At 42.9% G+C, this 17,038-nt stretch overlaps 1 protein-coding gene across 3 annotated transcripts in view; it reads right to left on the bottom strand.

Annotated features, from left to right (window-relative positions):
• DNM1 (dynamin 1) overlaps nt 1-17,038 on the bottom strand; it is a 71,912-nt gene that overhangs the window by 45,109 nt on the left and 9,765 nt on the right. For all 3 annotated transcript variants that reach the window (XM_072883267.1, XM_072883265.1, XM_072883266.1), the window contains exon 2: nt 462-535. In XM_072883267.1, the coding sequence (XP_072739368.1) occupies nt 462-535 (74 nt within the window). The remainder of the gene's footprint in view (nt 1-461; nt 536-17,038) is intronic.

Here is a 17,038-nt window from a genome sequence, read left to right as displayed (position 1 = left end):
AATATCCTGCAAGTAAGTAGCAAAACCAGCAAACTGCCCAGAAGACCAGCCACAGAACTCTAGTCTTTCTTCTTCAGATGCTAGTGTTCTCACACTGGGTTTTCAGTACATTAAATCATCTCGCCCCCTTATTTCAGTAGATTATCAGCAGGGTCATCTGGCTTTTAGGTCTTACCCACTCATAAGAGTCACAGCTGCACAGGCAAAGGAAAATTGTGGTAAGAGTATGCATGGAGCCTTGACTAATAAATTAAAACAAAATAACTGAGAAGCATTTTGCTTCTGAACACTTACTGCATCAGATGTTAAACAGGTAGAACTGAAAACCAGCTGCAGGTCATTTTTACTGGGGAAAATTCTTACTTATTTTTTCCACACTGAGCAGTGCCACTGATCAAATAAGACCCTTCTTGACTAAGACAGCGATCCAGCTGGACACACAGGGAAGGTAGCTTACATACCTGTGCTGGAGTTTACCAGCTGTAGGACCAGCGGGCGTCTGGTTACAATGCCAGATCCACGTGGCAGAAAGTCCCTGAAATGAAACAGGAAGTTTCAGATGAGTGAATGATTGTTTCCTTCCCTTTTCACAGCTTTTTGGCTTCTATAAGCATTCATGGATTCTAACAGGGAGTCTCGGCCATGGGCACAAAAAAGTTTAAGGCACTAAAAACCAAGTGCTCCTCCTCAAGGAGGATAAGAGCTTGTTGTTCTGAAGAAGCCTATACTCACAGCACATTCCCTCTAATCCCCTCTGTAACAGCTACAGCTCCTTCAGCTCATGTTCCAAGCTAACTAACAAGCCCATTTAATACAGCTGTCTGTACTTTGGGAAAAAAAGTAATCTCTTTCATCAGAAAGAAAAGAGAAGTTGAAGCAGAGCCCAAAAACTAGCCTGCCTCCTTTTTACAAAATACTATTACCCAAACTACAACAAAATCACTCACACCCTGCACTTCAGGGCTTGGGAGGACACCACATTGTTCCAGCGTGCAAACACTGTATGATACATCTGAAAGAATAAACAGCAGCCAAAGGCTTGCTCCAGCCAGGGTTTCTCCTGGCTAACCACTCAAGACAAATATTGCCAAGGCAAATGCAGCAGCAGCTTCCTTCTATATTCACAAGAATCCTGAATTTTTGTGTACTTCAAATCATTTCAAAGGAAGTAAGCCTTTCACTATCCTTCTCCAAATCCTGACTTAGCAGCCACAGCCCAAAAGTTCTCTTTTGCTTTTTCTTTTTCCAAATCCAAGTGCTTTCAGCAAAGTTAGGTATGCTCATTGCATCTGCCGATGACCTTGCTAGTTTGTGGCCTGGTTTTCAAGTAGTCAGCTGTTCACACGGCTCCTCAACAGCCACTGAGCATTTCTGAAAATATTATCCTTTGCTTCCTGGCCCAGTGGGAGAAGCATCACTTCAAAACATGGTTACTACAGCATGAACATAGTTTTCTTTGTTAAAAGAAGCCCAACCTACATTGCTTGGATTCTGGCACACAATTCTCCCTCCCTTGATAGCTGTGGCAATGAATAATTCTGCTAATTCAGTAGTGATTCTAACTACTCTGGTGAACGAGAAATCCAGGGCCCTCCATTTTTACCATCTTGCTCTTAGTCCTGCATGAGCTTAACACTGACAAAGGAAGTGAAGACGAGGAATGAGCTTTTGTTTTAACACATCAGACAAGGACTTGAGCAGTTTTGTTTCAGCTCCTGGGTTGACCACTGACTTCCTATGTAATCCTATGCAAGTTCTTCTACTTCTCTGTATTCTTCTTTCCTCAGCTATAAGAGTAATTCCCCATCTGTGGGCTGTCAGAATAACTTGATAATATTAAAAACTGCAAAGTAGTTTCAAGTGAAGGGACAGTAAGGAGGCATCCTACAATCTCTAACACCTCAAATAAAAATATCTCCTGTAAGTTACTAAGTCTGGAGTAATAGGACCTCTGGTACAACTCTACCACTTACTACCCTAAGTCTACATGGCCAGATAGGATCCACCTAAGGGTACAGAGGGAGCTGGCAGAAGTGCTCACCAAGCCACTTTCAATCCTTTATCAGCAGTCCTGGCTCACCGGGAAGGTCCCAGTTGACTGAAGGTTAGCAAGCATGATGCTCATCTACAAGAAGGGCCAGAAGGAAGATCCAGGGAACTACAGGCCTGTCAGTCTGACCTTGGTGCCAGGGAAGGTTATGGAGCAGATCATCTTGAGTCCCATCATGTGGCACATACAGGATGACCAGGTGATCAGGCCCAGTCAGCACAGGTTTATGAAAGGCAGGTCCTGCTTGACCAACCTGATCTCCTTCTATGACAAGGTGACCCGCCTAGTGGATGAGGGAAAGGCTGTGGATGTTGTCTACCTGGACTTTAGTAAAGCCTTTGACACCGTTTCCCACAGCATTCTCCTGAAGAAACTGGCTGCTCATGGCTTGGACAGGTGTACTCTTCACTGGGTAAAAAAATCTGGCTGGATGGCTAGGCCCAAAGAGTGGTGGTGAATGGAGTTAAATCCAGTTGGCAGCCGGTCACAAATGGTGTTCCCCAGGGCTTAGTATTGAGGCCAGTTCTGTTTAATAACTTTATCAGTGACCTGGATGAGGGGATAGAGTGCACCCTCAGTCAGTTTGCAGATGACACCAAGTTGGGCAGGAGTGTTGATCTGCTGAGGGAAGGAAGGCTCTGAGGGATCTGGATCAATGGGCTGAGGACAAGTGTATGAGGTTCAACAAGGCTCAGTGCAAGGTCCTGCACTTGGGCCACAACAACCCCATGCAACGCTACAGGCTTGGGGAAGAGTGGCTGGAACAGCAGAGAAGGACCTGGGGGTATTGGTTGACACACAGCTGAATATGAGCCAGCAGTGTGCCCAGGAGGCCAAGAAAGCCAACAGCATCCTGGCTTGTATCAGAAATAGCGTGGCCAGCAGGACTAGGGCAGTGATCGTGCCCCTGTACTCTGCACTGGTGAGGCCGCACCTCGAATACTGTGTTCAGTTTTGGGCCCCCCACTACAAGAGAGACATTGAGGGGCTGGAGCGTGTCCAGAGAAGGGCAACAAAGCTGGGGAAGGGTCTGGAGCACAAGGCTGATGAGGAGCGGCTGAGGGAACTGGGGTTGTTTAGCCTGGAGAAAAGGAGGCTGAGGGGAGACCTTATTGTTCTCTACAACGACCTGAAAGGAGGGTGTAGAGAGGTGTGGGTCGGTCTCCCAAGTAACAAGCAATAGGACAAGAGGAAATTGCCTCAAATTGCACCAGGGGAGGTTTAGATTGGATATTAGGAAAAATTTCTTTACTGAAAGGGTTGTCAAGCATTGGAACAGTCAGCCCAGGGAAGCAGTTGAGTCATCATCCCTGGAGGTATTTAAAAGACATGTACATGTAGTGCTTAGGGACATGATTTAGTGGTGGACTTGGCAGTGCTAGGTTAACGGTTGGACTTGCTGATCTTAAAGGTCTTTTGCAACCTGTGCGATTCTGTGATTCTAATAAGACTGTAACCCATTCTCATTATTTCAGACTTTTCAGAAGTATAAAGAGTTAACCAGGGTTTGTCTTTCATTTGTTTTTCAAATAATACAGCTCTAGTTTTTCCATTCCAGTGGGATTAACCCTGGAATCTTTGAGGCATTGCATCACGCTAGCAGCTTTCTGCTGTCTCAGCTCCATTCCTATAGATGTCTGTGGTCAATATGTGAAAAACTCCTACCCTAGCATCAGTTTTTAGCATAACAAATCCATCTCAGCTGCACTGACTTATTTTGAACTTACTGTACCTGAGAAAAAGGTATCCTATTACTATAAGATTCCCTTTCCAGCACACTGAGACACTATTCTAGTTATTGATCACCAACTTGCAGTATCGAATCCTGCTTTACTGTAGGAAAAGCACCACTTGCATTTACAAGAATGAGCCCTCAGGAATTAAGATTCCACTCATGTTGTGCTCCATGTTTTCCTGAAGCTTTCTGCTTTGGCCAAGATCCTCTCTGCTGTCCTTGTCGCAGCTACAAAGGCAAAAACTCAGGACAAGGGTAGATGGAAAACCTACGTGACATCTGGGTTCCAGCATTATAAAAAAAAATCCAGTTTACTGTGTTAACTGAGTAGCTCTCAGGCTATTCCAAGGAAAAAACACTAAGTCTTCATAGAAGACAAGATGACAAATCCATTAGCCAAATCTAGTCACCTAAATCAACAGTCTCAGTACTGCTTTAATTCTGAGTGAAAATAGGTACAATCTGATCCCTAATATCAGAAAATGAATGTGTGTTCTTATCCACAAACTCTTGGGGGGTACATGCAGTTCAGCTTTTAAGTTTTCTCTATACTTGACTCCTATCAGGAGTCACAGCCAAAAAGCTTCATAAAAAAAACCAATTGATGCAGTATCACCCCATTGTATCTATATTATTTCCTATTCTTTTATTCACCTTCTTTCTCTCTACAGTGTCTTGGACAAACTCCTTTCTCCTTCTGCTCCAGCTAAGCCTTTCAAATCATAGACACTATAAAGTATGCGTTAGTAAATTCTGCAGCAAGCTGGCCGGGAGCCAAGGAAAAGGCCATGTACAGGAGTCTTGCCTGCCCTCTTGCAGTAGGCATAATAAATTGCTTCTGTAAATAAACTACAACAAAAGAGCATGTGTGGTATGGACATGTCCAGCCCAGGTTTTGACTCCACTTAGGAGCCAGAGGAAAGATCTACACACACACAGACCCCTATTGCTCCAGAAAGAGCAGCACAAAGTGATGAAGTGAAGTCAGAATCAGGGAAATGATACATGAGATAAGAACAACCACATGCCAGATGACTTTGGCAGACAAGAGCAGAAGGGTTAGATAAACTGGCTTATTCAATTCCAGCACAGATGTACGGTAGTGAGGCGGCGGGGGAGGGTGGGTGGGTGGGAGTAGAAAGATGGAGTAAGTCTTCAGAGATAACGTGCTGTAAGGCTGGAACAATGAGGGCAGCAGGGATTCCACTTGTAAGACAAGGCAGCCTCTAGCATGACATCAAAAGCAGACTCATTATATACATCACGATACAAGACTTGGTGCCTGAAATACCTTATTCAATTAGGTTGAGAGCACCAACCCCATTTTCCTCCTTCACTTTGTATCTTAAGAACTGAAAATTACTTTTTTGTTGTTTTGTTTGTAGCATGCAGGAGTGACATGACATAATTTGATTTCCTATGCTTTTAAGCAGGAATACCACACTGTGCCACTTCTTCAGGCTAGGCTTCATCCAGAAAACACAGCAAAGTAGCAGCTAAAACAGACAGAGAAGCTGTATTCAGGGAATATAAATACTTAATTTGCTTGTAACTTTTTGCTTAGCTATTGACTCAAAATTCTTTATCAAGTTATTGAGGTATCAAGTTCTAGTAATGCAGTTCCAAGCATTTTATCAGAGTTGGAAAACTAGGCTCAGATCAGCTGCATTCCCCAAACCATCAGTTATTGGAAGACTTATTTATACATATTTCACACTCATCTTTTATTAACTACTGTCAGAAGGAGAATATTGAGCTAGATACATTTTTGGTCTGACCAGTGATAGATCTCCTCTTCTAAACAACAACAACAAAAAGAACCAAGGATGCAAATCCTGATGGGTCTCAGGTTGAAAAAGTTCAGGCAGGGGAGTGACCTGAAAAGGCATTTATTGTTATATTTCGCATTGCTCGCTTCTGAAGTGCTTACACATGTTCTCGACTAGCTTCACAGCTACCTCAGGGAAAAGGCAATCACATCATCCCTTCCAGTCTTATTTCTATTTTCGTATGCAGAGCTGCATTAAAGTACAGATTTGGGCTGAAAGCTGCATTAGTAATGCAATAGTAAAAATAAATATTTGAGGGATGGAAAATAATCTAGCAGTTACTGTAGAGCAACATTCGAACAAAATCCAAACATGTCAGAAACATATTAAGGCAATCTTGGTGTCATGCAACAACACATTTATAATCAGGGCACTGGGGACTTGGGGTTTCCCTACTAGTTTTTTTAAATTAAAGCCAGACACTCTATACGAAAAACCTCCATGCATTAGGTATCTTGTAATCCTACAGAACAAAAAGGTGCTATTAATTATACAAAAAGCACATTTGCTCCATAAACAAATTTCAGAGTTCATTTGATGACTTGTACAGTACAGAGGATTAGAAGTTAAAGGTGACATGGACCAAAGACATTTCCCCATTTCCCCCTAGACTATTTCTAGGACACAGGAGATCAACAAACTGCTTGTAGCATTCAACATATATGGTATCGAAAGGGAAGAAAACATTGATAGATGCAGTCAAAAAGAGTAGGACAGATACCCATATGAAAAGTTTGGGACTTTCTGAAGAGGCACACATTGAAACTTTCAGACATGTTGCTTATGTTTATTCATTGCTACTACATTGAAGAAAGTGTGACTGTCTCCATTAAGAGAAGAGACTTGTATGAGCTGGTTTTCTGCAGTAGGGCCACATTTGTTCCTAGAGAACACAATTTGCTAGTCAAAAAAATACTTGTGTACGCCTTTGGTCAAACAATTGATCTCAATCTGATGTTTTCTTGTCAAACAAGAGATGACAACTAGATCTTTGGAGGAGGAACTAGCCTTCCAGCATCTCAGTGATCATCACAGGCATATTGTGCCTGGTTCACCTGCTTGGTTAGAATAAATGCTCTCAAACATGACAAACACAAGAGAAAAGCAACTGCATGAGCAAGTCTGTCCCTTTGTGCTTTGCTAGAAGTGGATTAGCTTACTGTTTTAGGTTTGTGCTCTGAGGCTTAGAGATCCCCTGTAACAGTTAGTGATATTTAATTCCAGCAATATAGCATTTGCAGCTAACTCGCCTATGATCTTGTAGCTGGGCCATTCTGTAGTGGCAACCATATCTTCCTAAGAGTGAAGGAAGATAACATACTAATGGCACCCCTACATATTGGCTCAGACTGCAACTGCTTCTCAACAGATACTCTTCCACTGCAAGCATAAGCATTGTGCATTCCCTTCTTCCATCAAATTCAAGTGGAAAAAAGCACCTCTTCCAGCCATCTCCTTTGCACTGCATATAGACACTGTCTACTTTTTTGCAGCTCATCACTTTAATAACAGAGGCCCCCTGAGATTTGTCAAAAGATCATTATGTAGTACCAACCAAGAAATTTAATTTCAGCTATAAACTCCTCTCCATGAGACGAGACTGCATTAATGCAGATCTTCAGACACAGACCCAACAGAAACACTTTTTGCTCATATGTTCTAAAAACCTAAATATGGCTGGACAAGAAGGTTTACTGCATTTTTACAAGCCCAGCTCTCAACCCAGCAAGAACTCAATTTCAGAACAGAAAGATACATAGAAAACACACACACAGGGAAACCCAAGAACATCTGTCAGTTCACAGGACACGCAGCTAGGACTCCTGGACTATAAAATTAATTTTGCCCCTGGTTTATTGAGCCTCATGAACAAGTTACTCTTTGTACTGCAGAATTAAAGCGGTTTTGCACCTTCTCCATCCACTGGTAATCTGTATTTCTGAAAGGACTTTGAATCAAAGCTTTTTCATGCATGATTTTAGTCATCACTGAAGTTGCAACAAAAGTTATCAACAGTCAACAACAGAACTGAGTCCACGGTACTGTCTCTTGTTCTAAATGGAAAACAGATCAAATGCTTCTACCACCACTTACTTTCCCTCCCACCAGGGAAGCTAGAAGGCTTGCAAAGTTGTTTGTAGAGGGCTTTGAAATACGAATCTAGGCCTAGTCTAGAGATACCAATACAGCATCCTTGCAGTTTATTGTTTGTCAGTCCTTTGAGATTCTTGGATTAGAAGGCACTAGAGAAGGTAAAGTCTCAATTAAAAAGCCAAAACAGCAGCTTATGAAGACATAAAAGTAGTTCCAAGGAACAGAAGAGCGAACACCACCATGTGATCATTTAATTTCAATTTTATTTCTTATTAAACATCTACAGACAAATAGGGTATTAAGGGATGTGATTAATCCCCAGTTTGGATTATATTACTTCCAGAAAATTAAGATTCACACAGCCTCCATAATTTCACATGGCTGTTTCCGTTTTTTAAATCCCGTATTTGTTATTTCCTATGTTCTGGTGGTGCCCAGGGACAGCAACTCAATCAGAACTGCACTGCACAAAGCACCGTGCCAATGCACAGCAAGAAATACAGTTCCTGCCCCTAAGGATTTTACTGTCTGGTTACGCAGTTTGGACCTGCTCCTTCAAACTACCTTCATTTCATCTGTCAAGCCTTAGAGTTGATAATTCATCATTCACACACATCCAGATCAAGAGTTCTTCATTAGTTCACCATGGCACAATGCATTACAAGAATCCCAAGACAATCTAGGGGTATCGGTACCTTTGACATATGACTCTTCTGATCGTTGCACTGAATGGCAACATTCACATCTTCATACAGGCTGCATTCTATGAACAGCTTATAAATATCTCTAAACAGCACTTCATCTCACAGCACAACATCTATGTTTTCAAACATATTCTTACTCTAGCATGTGTCTCAAATCCCTAAAACACAGGCTGACATCTATGCAACACATTAGCCACAGAACATCTGCAAGGCTAAAAATATTTATTATTAATCTTGTTGACTGCTAAAACAAACACCTCAGAAATGGTAGTAGCTTTCCACTTTTTAGAGACTAACTCAAGCTCCTTCTTAACAGACATCATCTAGTTCTACCAGAGGGTAGAAGCCTGATGCAGGAACTGCCCTTGAGAGCACCTTCTTGGTCTGATCCCTCAAGTGACATGCAAGTATATTCATAAGCAGTTCTGTAACTCAGACATGGGGCAAGAACAAGGACAAATTTGTTCTTTCATCTGCCACCCAGTAGGTTAACCAAAGGGCTGTATTACAGATTTAGACTTTCCTTTTCTGCTTTGTGGCCTCTATGAGCTCTTATCTTCCCTGAACTGAAGTGCTTCTCAAACAAAAAGCCAGACAGGCCAACATGAACGGCAGGCATTTAAAAGCAAGTGCCTTATGAACAAAAGCACCCATCAACCTGCTATTCTAACTGTTTTTCTCTGCCCTTAGCTTTCATCTTCCTTTCGTGCTGCATCATGTGAACTTAGACACCAGTGCTACAGACTCATAATCACATGGTAAGTCTCATTCCTAGGTAGCCACATTTTTTTCCATTAAGGTTAGCACTTTTAGACTCAGAGAAGTTTAAGCCAATGGATGTGTGTTATTTATCTGCCAATCTCCACAGCGCAACAGTGCGCCTAGCCTTGACCCACTGTAAAAGAGAGCAATTCCACAAGCGCTTGATATAACATCATGTCTTAGGGTGTAATTGGTACTGGTCACACAATGGATACATATAGAAATAAAGATCTATTGTAAGTATACCACATTCCAGCATACTGGCAATATTATTGTGCACAATGATTCATTATTCAAGAATACAATTGTGAAAAATAAAGACAGGCAATAGTTCATGAGTGTCATCATAATATACATGTTAGCAGAAACAAAAAAATTAAAGAGAAGGCTTCCCACTGCCTTGTACCTTGAGTTCCTATTTACAGTAGCGCAAAGGGAGGTTAACACTATTATGCTGACTTGGAACACTTACAATTGCTTTAAGTAGTTCTGGCACTCGAACAGCATCTCCAACACCTAGCCATTTCTCCAGCTCTCCAGATCAGCAGCCAACAAGGGCCAGCAGACCTCTTTTCAAGTTTGGGAGTTTGCTGTACTTAAGCTGAGTTCCCAGAGACTGCCTTACAAACTTCACAGGTGCTGCCCAAGCAGTGCAAAGTACAAATGCCAGTATAAGCTGGACCCATTTATAGCATACTACTGGATAATTTGCAAACAAGAGTCAGAGGGGATAGATAGTAAACTAGAAAGTAACTTCTGAAGTTTGCACCTTCTCTTATTCCCCTGTCTGCCTTGAGTTCTTCTATTCCTTTGCACAGCATTGCAGTTGATACCAGCACAGGTCCCCAGCAAGTGTGAGGGGTATTCTGTCTGAGATGCCTTTATTAAGGTTTTACATAGAGACTGAAGCACTGTGGTCTTCAAACATGAAAGGACAGCAACTATGCTAATTCACTATAAGAAAAAAAAATAAGTGTAGAAATAGGTTGTATTACATGTTCACACACACATCCTGCTCCAAACCTGACATTATGATTCCCACCACAAGAATCACCTCTGTTTTGTTTCCTCTGCCCCTTTTATAACACAGGATGCCTAGTGTTCTGGAGCTCTCCTGCATCTTTTTCCCATGCTGTGCTCTCACTTTATTCAAAGCAAGAAAAAAGTAGTGTATTCCCAGAGTTAACATATGAAGTAAATAAAGCCACATAAGGAACCTACATTTACTGCAAAAGGCAGCTTTTCAAAAGCCATAATGACCCCACATCACAGGCTTTGCCAAAAAAGACAGGAAACCTTTCAGGAGACTGCCCCCTCCAAGAGAATCCACCTCCATATAAAACTGCATGGCTGGCTGTTTGAAAGCCTACATACAGTAAGTTTGGCGAGTCAAATCCAGTTCCTCGTGAACAAGCATAATGATGGTGTTTGTTTCACTGACATTTGGGACTAAAAGATGTGCCATGGAGAGACAGCAGCTGAATGAGCTTCCATCTCAGCCATAGGGCTTGTCTTCTCATCATGGGACACAGCACAATTACTTGATCACTGGTCTAGATACAGAGGTGACAGTCTCCAGTACTGTCCCCTCTGTCACCTTCTTGGTAATTTTTTGTAGAGTATAGATCTTCTCTTTCCTACAGATACTGAAATGCATTGTCATATTTATGTGTTCTTGTGGGTCTCTGGGAGGACCCCCATGCCTTGAACGTCAAAATTATTAATCAATGTGTTTCCCCCATTCAGAACACATATGTTGAGTCATGTGTGGGCTGAGGGGGCTCAAACAACTAGAGAGGGGATAGGCTCTGTGCAATGTTCTTAATACTTCATTGATACTTGATACATCACTGATACTTCAGCTGCAGTGGCCATGTTCAGACTTCAGCCTGCAGCCCCTTTATAAACACTGCCAAAGCAAAAAGGAAAGTGCACAGCAATTTTTACATGAACGCTTGCTTAGGAACAGCTCTCTCCCCTACCCCTCCCAGAGCACACTAAATCTCTTCCAGAGTGCACTAAATTCTGCTTTTCTGGCTTATCTCTGACTGCACAGACTGGTTCCCAAGAGTCATTGCCTTTCTGATTTACCCTTTCCACATCTCTCTTCCCTGTATCTCAATCAGCCCCTCTCCCGCACATACCTCTGTGCAGGTCTCTGGAAGCAGTGGGATATGGTAAAAAGTTTTCTATTGTTTATTTTTATTTGAATCCTTTGGGCTGATTTTTGTTTCACACTCCACTTGCTTCAGGGTATACCAAAATCTGGAAGACAGCTGTATGCATTATGCCAAGTCATGGCTGCGCACCAGAGCCTCTGTGCACAAGTTAATCTGATGCAGAACTACAGAGCTTCATGGCTGTACTGCTTCCACAGGGCAAGAGACATCCAAGGAGGTCAGAACCATTCTTACGCTTTAGGTATTACACTTTTATTCAACAGCCTGGGGGCCTGCCAGCCCGCAGAGTGAACTGGCACAGCCAAGAGTTTGCCCCAGGGATTTCTGCTACTGTATGTCTACAGTAATTCCGAGGAAGCCAGTATACCCTGATTTTATGCTTGGTAGACCTTACAGCAGAATCTGGCCTGACTTTCGAGGTGCACTATATATATTTTTAGATGCCCTGAAAGTAAGGCAGAGATGTCGCTACATTCTTCTGATGCACCCCTGCAAACTCATAACCAAGGGTTACCACATCCAGTCAACTCACTGGCTGTGTTACAAAGCATAAAGCAAGAATTTCTGATAGAGCTGCACTCCATCCCTAATTCAGTTTAGGTAACACGTACTGAAGTCCCTCTATACAGTGAGGGGAGACAGAAACCAAGCAAATGGAATTTCTCTCCATTAGATAAGTTTACACAGCTCCTGCACTACATTTGTAGGAGAGGAAGAAGAGAACAGACAAGGGGATACCTTGGGAAGAGGCTCAGGCACACACAGGCATTACCATTTTTGCCAGTTTTCCATGGTCTGTTTTCCTCGTATCTAGAAATCTAAGCTTTCCCTCTCAGAGCCATAGGTGGGGCCTAGATGGGCAAGTACCTTTAGGACATGAGAGCCTGAAATAGAGAGGTGTTGGTCAGCCTCTTTTGAAGGATCAGCCCTAGAACCTTGCACAAGGGCACAAGGTCCATTCAAAACAGACTCAGTACTACAGACCACTAGGAATATATGGGTTTTAGTCAGTACTGTTCTTATTTGAACCTGTTGATCAAGGTTTATATTCACGCTTTGATTCCTTTTCTGGTATCACAAGATTCACTTTCTTTTTAGAAAAAACATTTTAAAATCATCACCCCCAATCACAGGACTTCAGGTGCTGGGACTTTCTGAAAGCAGTACACCAAATATAACAGGACATACAATAATTTCATCAGCAAGCAACACCTGAAGCATGTCTGAAAGATCTCAGCTTCCCCCAGTCCTTGCAGACACCACAAATAGTTCTCAGCTCTTGCCTAGAAGAAGGCATGCTAAAGTATGAGCACAGTTCATCACCTTAGCCATCCTAATTGAAAAGTCTGGGCAGGATACACAGTCACAGCCTCCTTTCTGGCTATGAGTGACCAAGGTTAAATTCTTTGCTTTTAAGTGCCATGGAGGGGCTGTGACCCTGGGAATCCTGGCACACAACGATAGTGCCTTGTGTCACCCCTGCAGAGGAAGCCTGCAATGGGAGTGGATTGGATCCATGTGCTTCTCTCCCTAGTTGTGATCACTGACTAGATAGATAATCCCTTCCTGGGCTGCCACTCTACAATTGCAGTGTAGCAACCAATCCAATCTGAGAGCCAGAACCAAGCCCAGGGGGATAATTCCCCTCCTACTTCCCTACAACATGGCGAAATTACTTGTTTCCATAGAAACAAATCAGTTTGATGTCCACACAGTTCCTGCATCCCTCACTGCTGTGCATCAGCCCCAAGCTGCTGAGGCTGAGAGATTTTAAGCAAGTGTCTACAGCTATAGGTCAAGAGATTGCAGGAGAAACAAGAGGTACTCCTAGCATACAAACCCGACCATCTCACCCGAGATGTCATTTGCTTCAGTTCATCTCTGCTGTGGGAGAATTAATCAGGAATATCCTTCCCCTCCTCCATTTTGAGGGTTGACTTATCTGCCAGATCCCTCCCTGCTATCTTCCTGCAGATGGGTTAGCCCAGAATACGTGAGGATGTAGAACACAGATGGGAAAGGAAAACAGGGCACTCCAACACCTCAAGTGCACTTGTGAGTGAATTTCCTCTTTGTATTTTTGCAGGTAAAAACTGTAAAGGGATTTTCTTGTTTGGAACTCTGCATTTTACTGTGGAGGATTATTAGAGAGTGGTACAGCCTACAGTGCATTGCCTGATCTCAAAAAGTCACTGCCCATTATAGAAAATGCCGCATTGACTCTAGGCTGCAGCACTGGGGAAGAAGAGAGTCTTGAGAGAGTAGAAAATTGCAGCACTGCTGCTGTGCAGCTTCCTCTGGGATCTTTTGGGTAATAGAATATGAAGTCCTGGATCTTGCCTGCTGCCTTGGGATATTGAAGGTAAAGAATAACACAGATCTGATTCTACATGACAATATCAGGAACTCAAGGGAATAAGCAGCCTGGTGTATCCTGAATGGATGTGGCAGTAAGGATTACACATTTGTGAAAAATGCAGCTTTGATTTCAAGAATTACATTCCCAGGAGAAAGAAAATAAGGCTGGTTTCACTCATGTAAAAAAACAAACATAACACCAGATCTGGGTAGCAATACCAGGATTCTGGGGAAAAGCAACCACAGCACTGGCTGGGTCCAGAGGCCTCCAGAGTCACAGGTATAAGAAATATTGCACTAACATGATCTATTCTCCACCCCGGAAGCTGTAAACCAGACCTTTCTGTCTGTCTTGCTGAATTTTCACCATCATAGCATGAAAGCAAGTTTTCCTTTTGCTCCCTCCAAAGCATATATACCCTGGCAAAAAAAGTGTCATATGGGGTTTATCTCCAGAATCTCCCTGCAACTTCCAGACAGTCTCCAAGAGGACAATACTAGGCATCAACAACACCCTAGAGCATCAAATTAGTCCAGTCCTGATGGCAGTAGTGAAGAAACAGTTTTTTAATGGCCATAAAAGTAAACCCATGACCCAGCATCTTTGCTTGTCTCTTTCTCAAGCCACACTGATCTGTCATAATATTGCAGTAACACCGCTCTGCTTTGGCACAAACAAATCTACTGATAAGTCTTGGCTTTGCCATAACAGAAGGGTTGCAGCTCTGAAAAACATGACCTGTACAGCACCTGCTACTTGAGCTGGGAGAAAACAAAAGGACAAGCTGTACACTAAAACTCTGGGACAGGAACAACTGATGGGAAAGCACAGCCACAATAACACCCTAGGATTCATGCATGCTAAGACTGATGAGCAATAGGCTGACCTTGCTATTGCCCACCAGCAGTGTCTTAATCTGTCCTAGCTGTCTGGAGTAAGGCTGCACCTGAATCTAGACTAAAGGCTGTCCAGCAGTAAAGGCTCTCCTGTGTTCATGGACACCACTAGACTGTGCAGCAGTAACTAATATTCAAGTTATGTGTCACATGAAGACTCGGGATAAAAAGGGGTTTATCCCCCTTTCTTCCCTTCTATCCTTCAGAGGAAGAAACCAGGTACAATGGCAGACTCAAAGACACCAAACACTCATGGTAAGTATCATCTTGCATTTCTTGTCAAAACTCCACCACCTCTGGAGTCCTGGTATTTGCTGCAAGACCTAAGAGAAGAACAAACATAGCTCAAGGCACATTTATTCACTGCAGTATGACACTTCCTCCACTCCCAGACAGCACTATGTTCTAGAAAAGGAGACAGTCTCCCCAGAGCCTGAATGCCGTAAAGGGTACAGACAACTGGAAGAGTTCATTGGAAAAGGCAAAAATCACTTTGAGGAGTCCACTAATACAAACCCAAACAGAAGCTGTATGAGGAAAGGAGGTGGCACCTCAAGCCACGATGTGCTATTAGTGGCCAGACATGGGTGGTGGGTTTAGAAAATTGAATGCATGTACCCTGATAATTTATCTTGGGTCAGCAGTAAGAGGTAGAGTGTGTTGTGGATGGCGAGGTAGGCTGCTTCCCTTCCAACAGGCCAGGCAGGAAGGACACAGTTCTGTGGGGTAACAGAGTTATGCCACACTTGGGCATCCTGACCAAACTGTCCAAGGTGCATGGTTGTCCTGCAGAGGGAATTTAAGATGCCAATTTATATCTCTGCTCTGCCTGGAGAAGTATGCAGGAACAGTGCCAAGCTCCTTGCTATGCACAGCACCTCTGCAGTTTCAGATATAATTAGGATCACCCTGCCTGGAAACATGGTGCAGAGGCACTGCTTCTTAAGCCCTTGAAGAAAAACCAGCAGACTGACTGCTAACTCCTCTAGTGCAGAGCAGAGCCAGAGGCATTAAACTACTTCAAAAACCACACAAGACATCTTCATTTCAGGCTATATTAGAATGAAAGTTGGATCAATAGTCCCAGAAGATATGAGCTTTTGCCCTCCTGGCTGGTTCCAATGTGTCTGCCAGAGTTCTTCTGACCAACCAGTAGGACAGCACTTCTCATGTCCCAGGGAACATTCTTCTCTGGTCAAGTTTGGGCAGTGACCATAGGAGGTGACAAAAAGGCAGGTTTATATACAGATACACATCCACAGAATTTCTAAACAAGTTCAAGTCTTCGTGGAAAACTTTTAGGGCTTAAATTCAAAAAAGCAGAGGAGGGTCAAAATTGGTGTTGCCTGTTAATGGGCACTCTGAATCTATAGCAAAATTGTGGCATAGTGACCTGGACAAACAGACCAGAGTCTTCTGGTCTTCCATTACTTTCCCTACTTTCCACAAGTAAAGGGTTTATCTAAATTCCTTCCCCTGGTATCTTCCCCCCACCCCTTCAAACCAATACACTGATTTCTAATAACATTTGCTTTTGCCTGTCCAGGTGTCCAGTTTGAATTCAACTTTGTCCAAACAGAAGATGGCAAAATATCAAGTGCTAATGCAGTGCCTCACTTGTAATTCTGCAGTAAGTATTCTTTAAATATCATTCTTTCAATAGTCTATACAAATTCATTCAGGAAATGGACCTCTTTCTCTAAGATGAGTTTGGGGTGCCAGGTAGTTTGCAGGCCCGGCATAACAAACACATCTTGTATGAACAGGCATAAATAGAGAGTAATGCCTAGGAACAGGAACATCAAATCAAAGTAGCATAGCCCAGAGGAAAGAAGTATATTGCTGGGATCTCTGCTGAGAGCGGCACTGATGTAGAAGAGGTGACTGAGTTTCAGCACCAGAGCTGCAGCATCACCTCTGCAGTGTGACATGTCATGCACCAATCCCTGAGGGTATTCTACATTTTGGTATGTACCAATCTCCTCCTTACCTCTAGCTATAACCCCACTGCGACAGATCTCCTCTCAAGGCCACCACCATGCTCAGGCAATTCTCAGCTATTCATAGAGGAGCTTCTATTAAAAGTAAAAGCACAATCAGCTTAAGAAATAGCCAGAGATTACTCAAGAGATCACAGCAGACAGAAAGAGAGAAAACCTAACGTGTATTAGAATCAAGGGGCCTCATCCTGACCCAGAGCAGTGTAAGTTCAGAGTAAATCATAAGCAAGTCAGTGGAGCTAAATATCAGCATAAAAACTGTGAGGGTTAGAGCTTTGTTTTTTACTGGCTTAATTCTGAACTAAGAGGTCATCAGGTGTATTCCCCTGCTGACAGAGAATTGTTCCTGTGCTGGCAGGCAGGTGGCAAATGGGCAGTTATTTTCAATATAAGCCCCTGTTTGTAGATGTTTATAATTACTTCGATGAG

This window comes from Ciconia boyciana, chromosome 18 (assembly GCF_034638445.1).
Source record: "Ciconia boyciana chromosome 18, ASM3463844v1, whole genome shotgun sequence".
NCBI lineage: Eukaryota > Metazoa > Chordata > Aves > Ciconiiformes > Ciconiidae > Ciconia > Ciconia boyciana.
This window is presented reverse-complemented; position numbering and strand designations above follow the sequence as displayed.